Genomic DNA, 19,630 nt, shown 5'->3' with positions numbered 1-19,630 from the left:
TAGTTTGTGAAGCGGGTGTACTTTTGCCCAAACTGGAAGGTTAAGGGAAATCTTGTTTTCTTGGTGGTCTACGTATTATTGTAGTAACCAGAAACAGTATATTCACGTTGAGCATAAAGCTGTCAGGGAGAAGGGTTCTGCATTTTGAAGTGAACAAGGATGTTGAAACATGTGCTTGTTCTACCTAATAGAGGTAAGATAGCTTTAATTAATGCGAACTTTTAATGTTCAACTAAGCTAACATATTCTTGGTTACTTCCTCTGACCTGAAGCTGGTCCTAACAATTAAAAGCAGTTGTTTACTACTGTGTTCTAAATAATGTGGCCCAACTGCTTAAAGAAATTAAATACGGGAAGTTAACAGAGTAATCTTCTGTAGCCATATGCTGGGGTTTGGCCTACCTCACAGGCAGTGGAGGCTGTCAGCAATCTACCCCATAGGTAGATCTCACCAGTAGCCTTGAGGTAGGTAACTTTCTGTCCTAACAGTAAGTCTATGTTAGCGTATTTTACTAAAGTGAAACTAGTATTAAAGAGTTGCAGCTAACAAGTATTTAAATGAAGATTGCATTGATTGCTTTCCTTCTCTACGTGTATAATACAGTGGCTCGTTTGGCAAAGCAGTTACGGCTCATTTTGGGAGTGACAGTTAATGTTAGAAGACAGTAGTACCAGCTGCTTTCCTGAGTGAAACAAAAGTGTGAATTTTTAAGATTGACTTCCTCAGTGAAGTAATAATTCAATTGCCTTGAGCTTTCTTTCATAAAACCAAGCCAGTTAGTGATTAGACCTTTCTTAATTCTGCTAAATTGTATGAATTTACTGTACGGCTCATTGATAATGTAAAACTTGTTTTTAGTATGAAGTTTTATTGCACAAGTTTGTCTCATGATTGATCCAGGTGTTTGGAACACTGGTTCTAATTCAGGTTAAGCCTCAGTTTAAGAGCCTTTGCTAACAGTTTCAATCAGCATGGTACGGTGGGTCATAGTTTTGATTTGTTCAGCTTTCTAAAGCTTAAAGTAGAGTGTAAAATCTGTTTTGATGCAAGTTGGTTATTAAGGGGGCTGGTTAAGGAGGGGTCAATATGTGCTTAGCATGCAGCGTTAGTAACAGTTTTGTCACTGAATTTTTCAGCTTGCCTAAAGTTGTTAAAAGACGTGTGAACGCTCTCAAGAATCTTCAAGTTCAGTGTGCACAGATAGAAGCAAAGTTCTACGAGGAAGTTCATGAGCTGGAAAGAAAGTATGCTGCTCTCTATCAGCCGTTATTTGACAAGGTATTTTAATACTAATCTGATTTGTACTTAAAAGCTTTAGCTGAAACACAAAGGAATATAAACTGAAAGCTTATGCGTGTTCTGAATTATTTTGGTCTCGTATGTGCCCATTCAATTCAGTTGACACCATTTTACCATCCATGTGAATATCAACTAAGATTAAGGGGAAGAAAGGTTCAGTCTGTTCCATGGTTACCAAATTCACTTCAATATACCAAGCCTCATCTTGTTAATTGAGCAGATGTCAGATGATATGGTAACCTTTCTGGAGCTTTGGTGCTTATTTAGTGTGTTGAAAAGCTTGTAACTCCTGAGTTGTCTTCTAGGGCCAGAAGAAACAGTTTTGGTAAACAGTTAATGTATTACTAATTGTGTAAATACTAATTGTGTAAATACTAATTGTGTAAATACTAATTGTATCAGGATTAGGAATTTATTAGTTAGGACATTGCTGGTTGCAATGACTAGGAAATGTGAAAATACTCTTGGTTTAATCTTCCAGCGAAGTGAAATCATCAATGCAATTTACGAACCTACAGAGGAAGAATGTGAATGGAAAGCAGATGTTGAAGAAGAAATTTCAGTGAGTATCATAAGCGGCGCTCATCAATATCTCAAGCTTTAGCATGAAACAAGGTTCAATACAGTAACTAAAGTTTAAAAAAAAAAAGGGTGCATAATGATTGCTTGCTAATAATAATAATAATAATAATTCATAATGATTGCTTAAAGCATGCACATGAAATTCAATCTGTACTGGTATCAACGTAAAACTGTTAACGAACCTTGTAGGCACTCCTTTAAAATTAAGAAAAATTAACATTTTTATTCTATCAAGGAGGAAATGAAAGAGAAAGCCAAGCTTGAAGAGGAAAAAAAGGATGAAGAAAAAGAAGACCCTAAAGGAATTCCTGAGTTTTGGCTGACAGTATTCAAGAACGTGGACTTGCTCAGTGATATGGTTCAGGTAGGTGGTGGTCCAGGCTTGTTTGAAGTTGCGTTAGTACTTAATCCAAGTACCCTTTTTAAGAAAGGAACAGAAACGGTACATTACTTGATGTGTCTGGAAAGCAAAAATGGAACAGTACTCGGATGTCCTCTCTGGTACTTTATTCAACTGAGAGCACAGAGCAGTCTGAAATACTTTCTTACTGTGTTGCTATTTGTTGATCTTCTTTTACCTTACTAATACGCTTTCTGTGTTTATAGGAGTGTGTGTATGAGATGTGTATTAGATATTGCTAAAAACTACTTAGTGTTAGCATGGATTTAGGTTGTGTACTGCAGTGGAAACTCTGTAAGGCCATTGTTGCCATCTGCTGGTCACGTTCATGAAAAAGTTTGTGCTGTAACAAGGTTCTTGTCATACATTAAACTCATGTGAAGTATGGCTTTTTATCTCTGCAGCGTCTTAAATCTGTGTGCAATTTAATGTTACGAGAATTGAATGAACTGTGTTTTCTTTACAGGAACATGATGAACCTATCCTGAAACACTTAAAAGATATAAAAGTGAAATTTTCAGAAGTTGGACAGCCTATGGTTAGTTTAACCTATTAAACAAGGTTACTTTTGTGTTATTTTAAGAATTATTTGTATATTAGTAGCACGGTCTGTGATAGCCAATTGTCTTATGTCAGTCATGAGAAATATGCAGCTGCTTCTTGTCTTCTTAAAAACAGTACAAGGACTAGTACTAGTGTTGCAGTACCATATGAATGAATTTATGCTTAATTGAACCTTCAAATTCTGATGAGTTAATAACTTGGCCTTAATATCTGATGACTAAGTTTCACCTTTAAATTTTGATACCTTCAGGTACTTTTTGTATAACTGTTATAATTGGATGTAATTTCCTTGCAAGAAATCAGATAGCTTGCTAAGTTTTAGTATTTTAAATTTAGAAGTTCTCGCTGTACATTAGCACCAGGAAGGCTGTACACTGGGACATCTTGCGTCATTACTGCAAGCAGTATATTAACTAATAAGCACAAGGTCAACATGGTAAATGAAAACATTTGAAGATATATTTTGCAACTTGGGCAGCAAATTCTAGAATAAGTTACATATGTGCACCATTTCGGTTTTGGAAGAGATGGATATATTCTGTTGCATGTGTATTTTTGGTTTTGGATTTTAGGTATTTAGAAGTTAAAGTTGTTGCTCTGCATTTCTTTTTAAGAGTTTCACATTAGAATTTCATTTTGAACCAAATGACTACTTCACAAATGAAGTATTGACAAAGACATATAGAATGAGGTCAGAGCCAGATGATTCTGATCCCTTCTCCTTTGATGGACCGGAAATCATGGGTTGTACAGGGTAAGTGCTAATGAATAACTTGAAGGCAATGTGACAGTTTCCTTTGCATTATCCAACTGTAGACTTACGGCATCTTGGGAAGGTGCTGGAAAAGATATTGCTACCTAATAACTTGCAAACAGCTGGGTTTGACTTGAGTTTTTTAGTGTTTTTCAGTAACTTCAATACAATATATAAAACTGTGTTTTATATTATATAATTTGTAAGTATATATAATATATATTATAAATCTATGTGAATAAAAAATTTTATCAGTATTTATCTAGAAATACTGTTCTGCAATCACTAAAGCTGAGTTGGAAGGTGGATGGTGTTACCTTTTTGTAGGCCTTGATAGCTTTTTTCAAAATTTGATCACTTCTTTTAATCTTTTTTTTTATTTCTGACATGCAGTATTTTGGGAAGTCTATTCCAGTTTTACTTTCTATATTGCACTTGTCCAGTTTCTTATAAGTGTTCAGTGTTTGCCTCTGAGCCTCTTTCGGTTGATCTATTTGAGAAATGGAGAACAGTCATCTCCTAGGAACCTGGAGTTAATCATGACTTTAAAGAGCTGTCACACTCCTTTCTCCGTGATGTCCTTTGTTCTAAATTAGCTGTTATTCCTCACACTAAATCTCTTTATTCTGTATATGTCCCTTTTCTTGTGAACAGAAGGATGAGAGAAACCGGAGTTGTACCTAATTAGCCTTACGGGTACATCAGGGCTCTGTGCATCATGGCCTATTCAGTTGCTTTTGTGTCAATGTCTCTTTAATATTCTGACTGATCTTCTGAGTGATAGTAACTAATTTAGAGCCTATCACTGCATAGTCAGGGTTGGTTTTACCCATATATTAATCTTCAGTTACTGATACTGACTTTTATTTACCACTTAATTTCCCAGTCACTTAATGTAACATATTTCTGCAAATGTCCTGTAAAATTTAATCATAAGTGCATGAGTAGCTTTGATCAAACTGTTTTGTCTTCTTCAGTTTGGACTGTTTTTGAAAAGCATAAATCCTTGTGGAGGTCGCTGTAAAATGACACTGCCTCTGTGAAAGCGATTTATTCCTAGTCCTTGTTTTGTTTTTTAACTAAGACAGCCTCTTCTTATCCCAAAACAACTCATCTCCTTCCTTTGAGTCTTTAAAGGAATCTAATCAGAAACTTCTGCACATGTGGATGGTCTTATTGATGTAACTTCTTCATTTACGTGTCCCCAGAATTCTGTGGGAGTGTCAGACAAGCCTGTGGGCATGATTTAGCAGGACAGAGTTGAAAAAACCCCTCACAAATCCAAAATGCAAAAAACACCTGCAAACAACTAAAAACCAATCAAAAACTACACACCTGCTTGATGCATTATTTTAAGGGCTTATTGATTACAATTATAGGTGTGGTAAACCTTAGCGTATTACTAGCATAACTGAATATGACATTACTTTATAATGGATAGGTAGCGCTAAAAATGATGTGACATCATTCTTTGATAGAAGACTAAGTAGATGAAAATTAGTATTTCAGAGATTGAGTGGGGAAGGAGAAACTTTTGGATGAAAAAACTTCAAACCTAAAATGAGCCTCTTTTGTTCTCAAAAGTATAAGCTAATGAAAAGATAGCACTGAATAAATACTACCTTTGTGGTTGTGATAGTCTCAGTAGATACCTGTAAAAAGGAGAATGGTGTTAAGCTGCAGCTGTTTTTTTTTCTTTCTTTCCTCTCCAGTTGCCAAATAGACTGGAAAAAAGGAAAGAATGTTACTTTGAAAACCATTAAGAAGAAGCAGAAACATAAGGGTCGTGGAACAGTCAGAACAGTGACAAAAACTGTTTCCAATGATTCTTTCTTCAACTTCTTTAGTCCTCCTGAAGGTAAACTGAACATTAGTTTATCTGCATTAACTTCAAATGTAGTATGTACTTCACTCACTTGTTTCTTCTCTTTTTTTTTTTTTTTCCCCTACAGTTCCTGAAAGTGGAGACCTGGTAAGTTGGCTTATTTAAAATAAGAGGGTGGAGGGGAAACACCAGTAGAAGAATTCACGCCTTTGTATATAAAGTGTTTGTTGAAATTCTTTGGGAATTTGTTAAACAGCTTCAGCTTTAACTGTTTCTGTATTTAACTGAGAATACTCATGATGCATAGTATGTATTTGAATTTTCTTTATTAGAAGGAGTGTTTGCTGAGTTGGATGGTAGAGTTCAGTTTAGTAAACTTTAATAGCTTATCCTTCCTGAAAGCTACCTTGTGAATTGTTAACAGTTGTACAAATGTAGTGATCCTTGTTATTAGCCTTTGGTCTAATGGGTGGTGTAAGTCTCCCCCTTCGGGCATTGTTTGATCTTCTCTAATGGCTGCATGTATCTGGTTTGTATTTTACGCTGTTAAAAAATTCCCAAGCTTCTAACTCTTGGAGAAAGTAATAAAACAAGAATAGAAAACTGCAAGGGCACACTCTCCTGTGTGTTCACTAGTAGAAAACTCCATGGCAATAAGCCATGTTTTTGTAAGGAGGAAAAGTACTATAAACACTACTATAAATACATCATGCAGCTTGAGTGAGAAATCTGATTAAAGCCTCCAGAAGCACGCTGTTAGAACTCCAGTTGGAATCGATGCCAGAAGCTGTATGTTCATAATGTTTAAAAAAAAAAAAAATCAAGCTTTTTGAATTGAAGATAACTCTCAGATGGAAGACAGCAAAACACTTGGTGTGTAAACAAAAGGAGTAAAAACCTGGCATTGGATCAGAGAGTATTTTTCAGGTGTTCAGGTGCTCCACATTGGCTTGCTTAATGAGAATCATGGAGGTGATGCACTGTAGAACTCAGAAGTAGCTTGTAAAATCTTTAGTTAGCCTCACCTGGCTGGTGTTCTTAAGGGTATTGTGCATACGAACTGAAAGTCTACGGGAGGTATTAAACAATTCTTCTACTTGGAACAAAGGCAAGTTGGGGGTGGGGGAAGAATAAAACTTAAACTCTGGCATTTTGTATAATTAAGCTTACTGAAGAAGCAGCCCCCTACTGCATAAAGCAGGTAGGCTGTTTAAAGTGTAAAACTTGACTCCACAATTCAATTTTATAAAGCAAGTCCTCAACCAAAAAAAGTCAGCACATGGGATTTGTATAAACCTGACCACATCCAAAACTATGCAACTTGTGTTTTTGTGTAAAAAGTAGTTATGAGCTTATGGTTTAGGAAATAATGTTGGTTTATGCAGGATGATGATGCTGAGGCAATCCTTGCTGCAGACTTTGAAATAGGTCATTTCTTGCGTGAACGTATAGTCCCCCGATCAGTATTGTACTTCACAGGAGAAGCTATTGAAGATGATGATGATGATGTAAGTATAATACTCTTTCAAAAATGTTAAAAACTTTGAAATAATCTTGCTTAAAGACTTCGGGTAATTTCTGACTTTCATAATGTTGGTATCCTTAGAATGGGATGTATTAACATTAGTTTCAGCTGAACTTTACCTAGAGTGTTCAGTAAAGAGCAGCATGAAGGTAATTCATCTCTGAAGTAGTGGCTTCAGAGTTTTGTGACAAAAGTAGTGGTAGAGGCTGAACATTTAGTGGATCTCTGAGTTGAATTTTGTGCATGAGGCATTCCTAGGGTGGCATACCCAATACTTCTGTAGAACTATAATGAGCTGCCAGAGAACAAATCAGTCTATTTTTCTAGCTGCTCAGCCTGTTCTTTGTGCTTACAGTGATACTGGGGTACCAAGTTCCTTGAGATTCAAGCCTGATACCTTCAGGAGGGCACTCTTCTTAGAAAATGATAGATAAGCACATTCAAAGCATGCCAAAATATTCAAAGCAAGCTCTGCAAAAGCTTGAATTGAGTGTTTTAAAGGAGCTAAGCTTGAAAAGCAAACCATAAAACCCCAGAACTTTGTATGGGTAAAATATTTTCTCTCCCCTGCCTCCACACAAACAAGGAGAGTTTGACAGTTCGAATTGGCTAAGATAAGTCCAGCCTTAAAATTAATTTTTAGAATGTGAAATGGTAGCCCTTAGTCCAAAGCTTTGGCTGGGGGAGGTGGAAGAGGGAGGTGACTGACTGTACAGCTTGCCTTAGGCTTTGAGACACCCTACTGGCCAGAAGTGTTATCGCAGTCTAATAAGCTCTTCCAGTGTTGCATGTAAGGAACTTGAGGTAGACAGTTTTCTCTGCCAGGGCACAGCTTAAGAGATTGAACATTGTTCATGCTGATGCATAAAGCATTTTTAAATCTGTCAGATATAAGAAGTTTTCTTAGAGCACAATACAATGTGGTCTCTGGGATCTACTTGAGTTATCTGGTTGTACTTGAGCTATAAATGGCTGCATTTATGACACTATCAAAACCATTTATTTTCTCTCCTAGTATGACGAAGAAGGTGAAGAGGCAGATGATGAGGTAAGTTGACAGATGGCCTTGATTTGAATGGTTTCCCTTTTGTAGTTTGTTATCTGGAATAAGAGTTCCTTTAGTTTTTGAATGCTCTGGACGCTAAGTTCAAGTATTATGAATGGAAGATACAACACATCATTTCGTGGATCTACGGTAAATATTTAAAAAGAAAAAAAACAAAACACCAAACCCAAAACACCAAATGAAGACAACCGTAAGGTATGTTACAAATTAAGTTGCAATTGGTGTCAAAAGATATGTTTTGTGGAGGGCAAACTAATACCATATGCATAACTTAAAGTGGTAATTAATGTATTTAAGAGTAGAATTTAATCTTAATTTTTTTGAAAATGGCTCAAGAAGTTGAATGTGGATAAGCTAGAGAAATATAAACAAGTGTTTTCTTTCAGGAGGGGGAAGAAGAAGCAGATGAAGAAAATGATCCTGAATATGACCCAAAAGTAAGGAATTAAAAAGAATGTTTGAAGTTTGTGTATGCATACACACACTTAAAAATTTATGTAGGTTAAATCTTGATTTTTAGTTTAAGTATTTAATCCATAGTTCCTATGGTGAGTATGTTTTAGTGGAGGCTGTTTCCATCCCAGTTCTGATGGGCTAATATTGGTAGAGCAACTTTTTTGAAGTTCTTTCTCCAAGAATCATTTTGTAAAAGTAACTTTTGGCTTTGAGCATTGAAATTAGTCAGATTTGTTTTTCTATAAACTTGTCTTGCAGCAAGTAGCTGCTAATGATGACAATGTTCTGTAATGGTTGTAAGGACATGCAGAGAACTGAGTAATCCAGGTTCAGTTTTTGGGAACTTGTCACAAGCTGACTCTGGCACAGATTTTCCCAGAAGAGTACAAAACTGAGGCTTTTTCAGGTTAGATAATAGCAAGTCTTTTATTGCTTGAGGTTGCAGAAGTGAACGTTCAGGAATGCCTTTGCAGCCAAGTACTAAAATGTGAAGAGCCAAGAGCAACTGGCACCTTTCTTATTTCATGGGAAGGGCAAATGACTAGTCAGGCTCAGTTCACTGGAACAGTGATTATGAGCCACTCGATTCATAGCTTGTTCGTGGCTGAGGGAAAGGCACGTTTGGCCACCTGAAAGCATCTGGTGGTGGTAGGTGAAAGTTGCAGTCAGGAAAACGAAGTCTGTGTGAACTAAAAATGTCTGCTGCGAAATGTGATTGCAATTTCAAATGAGGAGGCAGCATATTTTTCAGTAAGAATGGTTTGAGCTACAATCGAAGTACTGTTGAAAGAACTACATAATCTGAGCATTGTAATTAGAAAGATCATAGAATCATAGAATTGTCAAGGTTGGAAAAGACCCTTAAGATCATTGAGTCCAACCATTAACGTAACACTGCCAAGTCCATCTATACCATGTCCTCGAGCACCACATCTATCCCTTCTTTAAATACCTCCAGGGATGGGGACTCAACCACTTCCCTGGGCAGCCTGTTCCCAATGCTTGACCACACTTTCGGTGAAGAAGTTTTTCCTAATGTCTAACCTAAACCTCCTCTGGCGCAGCTTGAGGCCATTTCTTCTCATCCTGTCACTCGTTACTTGGGAGAAGAGACCGACCTCCAGCTTGTTACAGCCTCCTTTCAGGTAGTTGTAGAGAGCAATAAGGTCTCCCCTCAGCCTCCTTTTCTCTAGGCTAAACAACCCCAGCTCCCTCAGCCGCTCCTCATCAGACTTGTGCTCCAGACCCTTCACCAGCTTCCTTGCCCTTCTCTGGACATGCTCCAGCACCTCGATGTCCTTGTTGTAGTGAGGGGCCCAAAACTGAACACAGTACTCGAGGTGTAGCCTCACCAGTGCCGAGTACAGGGGCACTATCACCTCCCTGGTCCTGCTGGCCACACTATTCCTGATATAAGCCAGGATGCCATTGGCCTTCTTGGCCACCTGAGCACACTGCTGGCTCATGTTCAGGCGGCTGTCAACCAACACCCCCAGGTCCTTTTCCACCAGGCAGCTCTCCAGCCACTCCTCCCCAAGCCTGTAGGGTTGCATGGGGTTGTTGTGACCCAAGTGCAGGACCCAGCACTTAGCCTTGTTGAATCTCATACAGTTGGCCTCAGCCCATCGATCCAGCCTGTCCAGGTCCCTCTGTAGGGCCTTCCTAGCCTCCAGCAGATCGACACTTCCACCCAACTTGGTGTCATCTGCAAACTTACTGAGGGTGCACTCGATCCCCTCCTCCAGATCATCAGTGAAGATGTTGAACAGGAGCGGCCCCAGTACTGAGCCCTGGGGAACACCACTCGTGACTGGCCACCAACTGGATTTGACTCCATTCACCACCACTCTCTGGGCTCGACCATCCAGCCAGTTTTTAACCCAGCGCAGAGTACACCCATCCAAGCCGTGAGCAGTCGGCTTCTCCAGAGAATGCTGTAGGAGACTGTGTCAAAGGCCTTACTAAAGTCCAAGTAGACAACATCCACAGCCTTCCCCTCATCCACTAAGTGGGTCACCTTGTCATAGAAGGAGACCAGGTTAGTGAAGCAGGACCTGCCTTTCATAAACCCATGCTGGCTGGGCCTGATCCCTTAGTTGTCCTGCACGTGCTGTGTAATGGCACTCAAGACGATCTGCTCCATGACCTTCCCCGGCACCGAGGTCAGGCTGACAGGCCTGTAGTTCCCCGGATCCTCCTTCTGACCCTTCTTGTAGAGGGGCGTGACGTTTGCTAGCTTCCAGTCACCTGGGACCTCCCCAGTTGACCAGGGCTGCTGATAAATGATGGAGAGTGGCTTGGCCAGCTCCTCTGCCAGCTCCCTCAGTATCCTCGGGTGGATCCTGTCTGGCCGCATGGACTTGTGAGCATCGAGGTGGAGGAGCAGGTCGGTGACTGCCACGTCTTCAACAACTGGGACTTCACTCTGCATCCTATCTGCATCCCCCAGCTCAGGGGCCTGAAGGATGACCCTGAGGATGACCAGTCCGACTATTAAAGACTGAGGCAAAGAAGGCATTAAGTACCTCAGCCTTCTCCTCATCCTTCATGGGAACGTTTCCCTCCGCATCCAACAAAGGAGGGAGTTTCTCCTTGGCCCTCCTTTTGTCACTGACATATTTGTAAAAACATTTTTTATTATCTTTAACGGCGGTGGCCAGTTTAAGTTCTAGCTGTGCCTTCGCCTTTCTAATCTTCTCCCTGCATATCCTCACAACACCCTTGTCAGCCCCCTGAGTCACCTGCCCCTTCTTCCAAAGGCGGTAGGCTCTCCTCTTTTTTTTCCTGAGTTCCAGCCAAAGCTCTCTGTTCAGCCAGGCCGGTCTTCTCCCCCGCCTGCTTGACTTGCGGGACATGGGGATGGCCTGCTCCTGCACCTTTGAGATTTCCTCCTCGAATAACGTCCAGCCTTCCTGGACTCCTTTGCCCTTCAGGACTGCTTCCCAAGGGACTCTGTTAACCAGACTCCCGAACAGCCCAAAGTCCCCCCTTCTAAAGTTCAGGGTAGTGGTCTTGCTGACCCCCTTCCTTACTTCTCCTAGAATTGAAAACTCTAACATTTCATGGTCGCTGAGCCCAAGACAGCCTCCAACTACCACATCACCCACCAGACCCCCTCTGTTTGTAAACAGCACATCCAGCGGGATGCCTCCCCTGGTTGGCTCGTTTACCAGCTGTGTCAGGCAGTTATCTCCCACACACTCCAGGAACCTCCTAGACTGCTTCCTCTCTGCTCTGTTGTATTTCCAGCAGATATCTGGTAAATTGAAGTCTCCCACGAGAACAAGGGCTAGGGATTGTGAGACTTCAGCCAACCGCTTGTAGAATACTTCATCTGTTTCCTCGTCCTGGTTGGGTGGTCTGTAACAGACTCCCACCAGGATATCTGCCTTGTTAGCCTTCCCTCTGATCTTTACCCATAAGCACTCAACCTTATCATTACTGTCATTAAGCTCCGAACAGTCAAAACGCTCCCTAACATACAGGACTACCCCTCCCCCTCTCCTTCCTAGCCTGTCCTTTCTAAAGAGCTTGTAGCCATCCATTGCAGCACTCCAGTTATGTGAGTCATCCCACCATGTTTCCGTGATGGCGACCACATCATAGTTTTCCTGCTGCACAGTGGCTTCCAGCTCCTCCTGTTTATTGCCCATGCTGCACGCATTGGTGTAAATGCACTTCAGTTGGGCTGTAGATCTCTTCACCAACACAGGCATGCCACCCCTAGGCTCATCCCTAGCAAGCCTGGTCTTATCCCCTTCCCCCTTCGCATCTAGTTTAAAGCTCTCTCAACTAGGCCAGCTAACTCCTGGGCCAGGATCCTTTTCCCCCTTTGCGACAGGTGAACCTCATCTGTCTCCAGCAGGCCTGGTGCCATGTAAACTGCCCCATGGTCGAAAACCCCAAAATTCCGCCGCTGGCACCAGCCTCCAAGCCACATGTTGATGAGGTGGGTCTTCCTGTTCCTTTCCATATGCCTCCTGGCTACTGATGGGATGGAGGAAAACACCACCTGTGCTCCTGATCCTTCAAGCAATTGCCCTAGTTCTCTAAAGTCCCTTTTGATTGTCTTGATGCCACTATCAGCTACCTCATCACTGCCGACTTGAACAACCACTAGTGGATAATAATCGGAAGCTTTCACCAGCCTGGGGAGCTCCCTGGTAACATTTCTTATCCTTGCCCCAGGGAGGCAGCAGACTTCCCTATGGATGTAGGGTATCATAGAATGGTTTGGGTTGGAAGGGACCTTAAAGATTATCTAGTTCCAACCCCCCTGCCTTGGGCAGACACCTTTTACTAGGCCAGGTTGCTCACACTCAAAGAAGTACAGAACTATTAATCAAAACGTACAGCCTATTGGTGATATTTCATTTGCTGTAGTGTATTCAAATTGCTTCCTATTCAAGAAAGTTTGGGAATCAAAATGAAACAGCTACAAGATGGGCTTCTTATTTCCACCATTTCAGATTGCTTTTCTAGGCTGAACAGAACAGAGAAAGGGCAAGACTTGTATGCTCAGTTTCAGAGAGAACTGCCAAAGGGCTAGAGACAGCAGTACTATAGTGTATTGACACAAGAATAAATAGTTGTAAGCTGATCACAGGCTGAAAGCCAGCTGAATTTATTAAAGCACAGTGGTCCTAGATTAGCTATCCAGACCAAGGTAGTGGAGTAAAACTTGCAACTGAACTCTGCCACCAAAAAGCTTTTTCCTTAAATTCCCCATTTTACTGCGAGATATTGTTGGTTGTCTGTTTCAATATAACAGAAGAAATTTTCCATGTTAGAATTTTCTAACAACTGGAATTTATTGCCAAAGATGTTTCCAGATGTAAAGAACATACCACGATTTGGTGTTTCATTGTACTGCTCTACAGTGGCTTCTGGAGTAAGGCTGTGCCTTTGTTAGAAGTTTGTTGCCTCAAACTGTGTAGAAGGCCTGGATGCTGCTTCTGAGCCAGGTTGTTTGTTACTACGCGTAACTCTCCTCTTCCTTTTTCCAGTTTTAGTGTCTTGCAGGGTATCCCACCACACTTAGTTCTGAACAGATTTTTGTTCTGGATCATATACCTGTGCACTAACAGAGCCAAAATAAATGCGTTGTGGATATTGCCACATCTGAAGGCAGCAGTATTACTAATACTAGGCAATTAGTTTAAGGGAAGAGATGAAAAAAACTTAAATTCTGGAACTTGAGAAAGTATGCTTAGCAATATTAATAGCTCTTTTAAAACACTGATATCTGTAAACTGACATTTCCTTTTTTTTCTCAACAGAAGGATCAAAACCCAGCAGAATGCAAGCAGCAGTGAAGCAGTGTGTATGTGGCCTTGAGGATTACCTGCACTGTAATAGCCTAAACACAACTATTAGTTACTTACAGCCTTATGTTTTGTATCTTGGTAGAATTAAGTAACCAATTTGTTAAAAAAAGAAATCAAACACATAAGAACCAGTTTAAAATGTAGGTTCAATCTACCTAGCATTTTAACAGTATAATTTTCTGCCAATATGTAGAATGCAGTAAATCCCCTAAAGCATGAATGTTAATTCATTGCTACATAGTTTGGTTCTTGTGAAGTCTTTGTCATGTAGCTATTAGACTGCAGCTGTAAAAATTATCAGAACTGTTAACTGAGACCAATATTTGTTTAGAGAAAACTCTCTCCTGAAGAACCAACCAAAGTATTTTCAGCCCAGTAGTCTGAACGGGTTTAAGTCTGCTTGCACTAGCTGTGCCTTCATTACTTTGTTATAGAAATGGCAGTGACTTGTACTAACTAGGAGATGATGATGCATTTTGAATTTGACTACTTGAGAAGACTAGTATAACTTGTTTAATTTCCAGCGAGACCACATTAAACATTCATAACTGTCAGCTTGTTTATGCTATGGATTTTGTATTTTATGTGACATAGTGATCTACAAAAGAAACCTAGTCATCATATTAAGGTTATTGTTTACCACTGGGGTGTGAATAAAACCTAGTATTTTCAGAAGCTAGTCTTGTTTTATTATGATGTGTGTACCTGCATGTGTAAACTGGTAAGGCATATCTTTCATGCTGCAGTTCACTCTTTATTAGAAAGAAAAGTTGGGAGTTATTGGAAAGTAAATTATATAGCATTTTAAAAACAAAGACAATAGTTTGGAAAGTTTGATCCATACTTTCCATATGCGGTGTGATACTTGTGAATCTGAGCTAGATGTTTCAGTGATTGGTCAACGCTGCTGTTTTGGAGGAGACAAGTTTTTAGAAGTGGGGCTAGATCTGATAAAGGACTTCGGTATTGCTGTGCCTGACTGTAAGGCATTGGTTATTAGTATGAAATTTGGAGCCAAGAAAGGTGACTTGGATTTACAGTCTGTGTAGACAGAGCTAGGTTGTCCTGAACAAAATCTGCCCTGCAGCCTAAGGGAGTGCTAGAAGACTTAACTGAATTCTAGTTTGTACTCACTGTATCGGGCATCTACAGAGAAGGAAAGAAACCCCAAGGAATTCCTCTCTCCTCACCTAATGTTCTGTTCGCTGTGCTTATGTTTGCACGTTCTGGTTCATACTTTGTCCATATTGGATGTTCATTGTCAGTTGAAACATGGGCTAGAAGATCTTTCTCATACTAACCTTGCCTCTAGCCTAGCAGTGGAGGTGCTCTTGAGATGTGGACTTGAATGCACTCAGCTTGAAGAGACTATGCACTGATGTCTTCCATTTGAGTTTTCCCAGTCAGTAAGATGCTACTGTACTCTGTGCAGACTTGTCCTTCACATAACTGTAGAAGTTCTGATCTTCCAAGCACTTTTTGAGGGACGGGAAGGTCCTTGTAGGGTTGGAAAGAAATGTTCAGCCTAGACATGGATCTATTTCTGCAGTCGCTACTTTTTTTTCTTTTTTTTCTTTTTTTCTTGCCACTGATATACCAACTTAGCCATAAAGGGTTAAAGGTTTGAAAAGAGCAGGGCAAGCAGGAGGCAAGAGCCACATGAGGATGGGGCTGGTGGAAGAGTTCCTCTAGCATGTCTCTTGCTTGGAGGGTAAGTAATACAGAATGAGGCTTGTCCCAAGTGCCCTTCTGAATCCTCAGCCCCCTGAGAGGAAGAAGGTCTAGTGTGCTCTTACTAAACTGATTTTTTTTTTTTTTTTAATTCCTTGAAGGCTTAAATACCACACTGCTTCATTTCAGAATCCCTGTCAGACTTGATCCTTCTTCTCTCCTGATACTTACGGATTTGGGAGAAGGAGCTCTTGTTATCTATAGCTGTATATAAAACAGTAGTATCAAAGCTGTGCTCTTAGGTGTGTTTTAGGTAACCCATAGATCATAGTGTAGAAACATACAGTAATGAAAGGTTAACATCACGCTTTCAGGTAGGTGTGTGTTAAAGTAGATGTGGTTGTGTTCTTGTGATGACATAAATCGTGACAGAATATGCTTATCCTTTGAGGCACTGACCCTGCCAGGTGTTTGGGTATCACTTGGTCTCTTCTCTGAATGTCTCCCAGGATTGAGTTCAAACTTAAACTTCAGGGCATCCGGAGACCAAACTGATGGTATGTTATGAGCTTGAGCAGTCATTAATACAGGGCTTTGGGGTTCATATTTTTGGACATGAGAAGTATCTGAAGTCCTTACTTAGATCTAGCCCATTTTTACTAACAGCATCTGGCAACTGTATCTTAAAAAGAGAAAGCACTGGTAAAAGTTGTCTGAATTTAAGAAGTCACTGTTCTTAAGAAATTTGGCTTGTATTTTGGTTGCTTTCTCATTTAATATCTTCATACCACACAATGGGATACAATATTTGAAAAGGGGAGTTGGTAGATACCAAAGCTCACCTGCAGCCTGCAAGATCCAGAGCCATGAATCCATCTCTGTCGACAGATCTTGGTAAGCTTCTCTCTAGATTGACTTGCTAGTTCTAAATCTGCAGTTCTAGTGCTCTCCAGACTGCAGCAAAAGGAAGGATATAATCATACAAATTGAGGTGCCAGTTCTGATGGCATCAGTTAAATAAAAACTGTTTTGGTGCTTAACGTAGTTTTGTGATCAACTACATTCTTGTTTAGCAATTCTGAAAGGCAGTATGTAGCAGGAACATTAAACTTTCAGCATTGATTGGAGTATTGTGACTCATTCTTTTCACTTCTTGTGGATTTATACCAGCTGTAGAGAAACCACTCTTTTAGTATTTGAGGAAGATAAGTTACCTGGTTGTTAAGAAGGTCAGGTTAGGAAAAGATGTCACTGAAATAGGATTTCTTGGTCAGTTGCAGTACTGCACCAAAATCTAAGATCTCTGTAAGTTATGTCTTCTGTCCAGTTTTGGTTGCTATATTAAAGGGAGAATTATCTTAGGGAAAAAGCGGAGGGTTGGTGAGGAAAGAGGTAGGAGAATTAACAGACTTTGGATGAGAGAGAAGGGCATTCAGAACCTATGCCTGATGGAGAGGGATGCTTCTTGGTAATTCTATGCTTTCAGCAAATGTAGATTAGATTACATAAGTACTGAAGAGTTTTCCTGTCTGGTATAACTTTGTTAATGGTAAAAAAAATTAAAACTACCCTGAAATACAGTAGTAGACCATATTTAAGCTTAGCATTCTTAAGTTTTACTTTCTGGAGAAGGGTGATGTCAGGTGCAGTTAGAAATGTTACCTTGGATTACTTAAACATGAGGCATATTAATGCTGCTTAGCAATGTCTCCTACAGCTAACTAGCTTCTTAATCTCAGATCTGTAGTTGGATTCTTGGACCTGATGTTTCCCAAGCTATGTAGCAGATATTGCAGTTTTGACATGTTTTTACTTGTTACATGAAAAAAACCCAGCAGAATATAGAAAAGTGCAGGAATCAAATGTGTTCATCTTTGCCTTCAAGCTGGTACTTCAACTTTCCCTGTGTTTTAAGGCCCATTGTTGTAGACCTGATTCAGAAATTGATAGGGAACTTAAAAATGGAGGATGAGCTTGTCTGCCAGAAATTTCCTATTTCTAAAGGTGTCTGTGCAGCAGTTGTTTCTCAGATGCCTTGTGTCGGGGAGGAGGATTGTGTTGTGGCGTTCTCATGGCTTAGGGAAACAAAGTGCTAAACTCCTTGATACAAAGGGGACAGTCTGTTAATGAAGGCGTTTCTGTGCGTCACAGCCTTGATGACCTGCTGGGTTGGGGCTAGAGCTGCACAGATGCTGGAGGAGGTAGACTCAGCTCTACAGCGCTTCCCCCTTCGTTCTGGGCAGATGTAGCCTCCTCCAATCCAAGACTTTCTTGTACAGGTCAGAGAAGTCATGGCTACCACACCTTCAGTTTCATTTCTTATTAACTGCTCCCTTCTGTTTGAGATGCACTGGTTCCCTGCAAGTTTTCAAGAGGGTTTTGAAGTAATGACTTTTAATTGCTAATGCTTACCTAAAGTGAACGCAAATCCATCTACTGGAAATAGTAAGTCTTCTGTACACTATCAAGAGGAGTTGGAAGTTTGTCTATATGGCACGTTGGACAAGATTTGTCTCATCACTCTTTAAATCCTCCTATTAGACCTCTGCTCAGACCTAGTAGTCTTCCACATGTGGCCTGTGTCTCAGCTTTTGTAGGAAAATTAGAGCAAGTAAAGCAGACAAGACAGAGCACAGCAAGCAAAAGATAAACTCTTCCACCTTTGGGTCTGGTTGGCGTGTGCAAGGAGTGCAGGGGTATGGCAGAAGAGCTCTTGTTCTCACAGGTATTGAACTGAAGTGTGCTGAGTTGGCAAGAATAGTTGTCTCTGCAGCTGCAGAGGGGGCTTAGCTCCTGAACTTAGCTGTTGTGAGCTGTGCTTCTATATGGTCCAGTGTTGCGAGTATCCACCCAAACTTACGTTTACCCTGCAGTTGATGAGAAGCAGTCAGTATGTTCTGAATTCATGGTGTGTTTTAGTCAGCACTAGGTAATCAAATCTAAGAAACATCAGGTCATTTAAACCCTCTTACAGACTGGCTTTGCTCTCCAATGTGTGCTTAAGTGGTTTTTAATATTTTAGAAGACAACTATCTCTGAAGTGCCAGGGACATTGGAAAAGCCAGGCTGGAGCAGCTGCGATGTCAATAGTTGTGCATTGCACGCAGTGTCTTCATTTGGTACTGCCATGGGTTATAGGGAATGGTAAGGCCTGGGGAAATGTGCTTGATAGTTATGGTAAATCTTCCATCTATTTACGTCTGGTTTACTGTGAGGTATAATCTGTGAGATGGAATTTGTAAAAGGAAGAGCCTGCCCACCAGATCACAGGTTCAGTGCTTCAGTGTTCAGTCAGCAGCAAGTTCCACTGAAACTGCTGGGAGATGGTAAAGGTCAAGAAAATACTTTAAGTAGTAAGCACTTATTCTCTAATTAATCACATATTGCAACATGTCTATTTGTCATGTATTTCTCAACCCTTGACTCTTTTTTTTTTTTTCCTCATTTTCTTCCTGTCTAGCGATGACCAGCTCATACTTCCTTTCGGTTTCCCTCTTAACCCTTTTTCTGGTTTAGCCACTTCTCAGTAATGGCAGAAATGATGATGTTAAGGGTTGTCACTCAGGATAGGTTTAGCATCTCTTTGAAACTAATAGTTGATAGTTGGTGTACAGCTGCTGTCTACAGATTCATTAACCAGGAGAACGCTAGTAAAATTAAGGGCTTTTTCTAGTCTTTCGCGATGGCTTCCCAAAACAATGTTTAACTTGCCTCAGGGTTTAAAAAGAACACTTTAATTACTTTTACCATAATTACTCTTTAATTAAGGTTACACATACAAGATTTCAACTACTTGAGTCTAAGTTGGGGAGCTTATGATGTAGAAGACCAGTGTATTTAACAACCAAACGTTTCTGTTACCAGTATCAACTCTAAACATGGAAAAGGAAAAAATCAATAAGGAATAAATGGATTTTAGATGTAGAGACTTTCAAGGATCAGATTCAGTGGTTTTTTTCAGGTTGTAGTATTTCAGGTTTGACAGTAGGAGGCATCTGCACATCAGATATTTCAGGAGGAACAGATGCAGAACCTGCATAGTATTTAGTGAAACTTGAATAAAGGTAGCGGACATGGAACATTTAATATAATTGCAGTGGTTTAAATATGTATTTAAAGAAAAGTCAAGTAAAATCTCAGTGGGATAATGTGGTGTGCTT

At 40.3% G+C, this 19,630-nt stretch overlaps 1 protein-coding gene across 3 annotated transcripts in view; it reads left to right on the top strand.

Moving 5' to 3' along the window:
• Positions 1–14,474, top strand: part of NAP1L1 (nucleosome assembly protein 1 like 1) — a 37,224-nt gene extending 22,750 nt beyond the window's left edge. For 2 of the 3 annotated variants that reach the window (XM_087766003.1, XM_087766002.1), the window contains exons 5-15: positions 1,138–1,279; positions 1,782–1,862; positions 2,118–2,246; positions 2,749–2,820; positions 3,461–3,600; positions 5,313–5,458; positions 5,553–5,572; positions 6,811–6,933; positions 7,966–7,998; positions 8,403–8,453; positions 13,752–14,474. In XM_087766003.1, the coding sequence (XP_087622129.1) occupies positions 1,138–1,279; positions 1,782–1,862; positions 2,118–2,246; positions 2,749–2,820; positions 3,461–3,600; positions 5,313–5,458; positions 5,553–5,572; positions 6,811–6,933; positions 7,966–7,998; positions 8,403–8,453; positions 13,752–13,787 (973 nt within the window). In that variant the 3' untranslated portion in view covers positions 13,788–14,474. The remainder of the gene's footprint in view (positions 1–1,137; positions 1,280–1,781; positions 1,863–2,117; positions 2,247–2,748; positions 2,821–3,460; positions 3,601–5,312; positions 5,459–5,552; positions 5,573–6,810; positions 6,934–7,965; positions 7,999–8,402; positions 8,454–13,751) is intronic. The other variant, XM_087766004.1, reaches the window with a different exon arrangement.
• Positions 14,475–19,630: the final 5,156 nt, after the last annotated feature.

This window comes from Nipponia nippon, unplaced genomic scaffold, assembly GCF_047370975.1.
Source record: "Nipponia nippon isolate SJK-2023a ecotype South Korea unplaced genomic scaffold, ASM4737097v1 scaffold_3, whole genome shotgun sequence".
In the NCBI taxonomy this organism is placed as follows: Eukaryota; Metazoa; Chordata; class Aves; order Pelecaniformes; family Threskiornithidae; genus Nipponia; species Nipponia nippon.
This window is presented reverse-complemented; position numbering and strand designations above follow the sequence as displayed.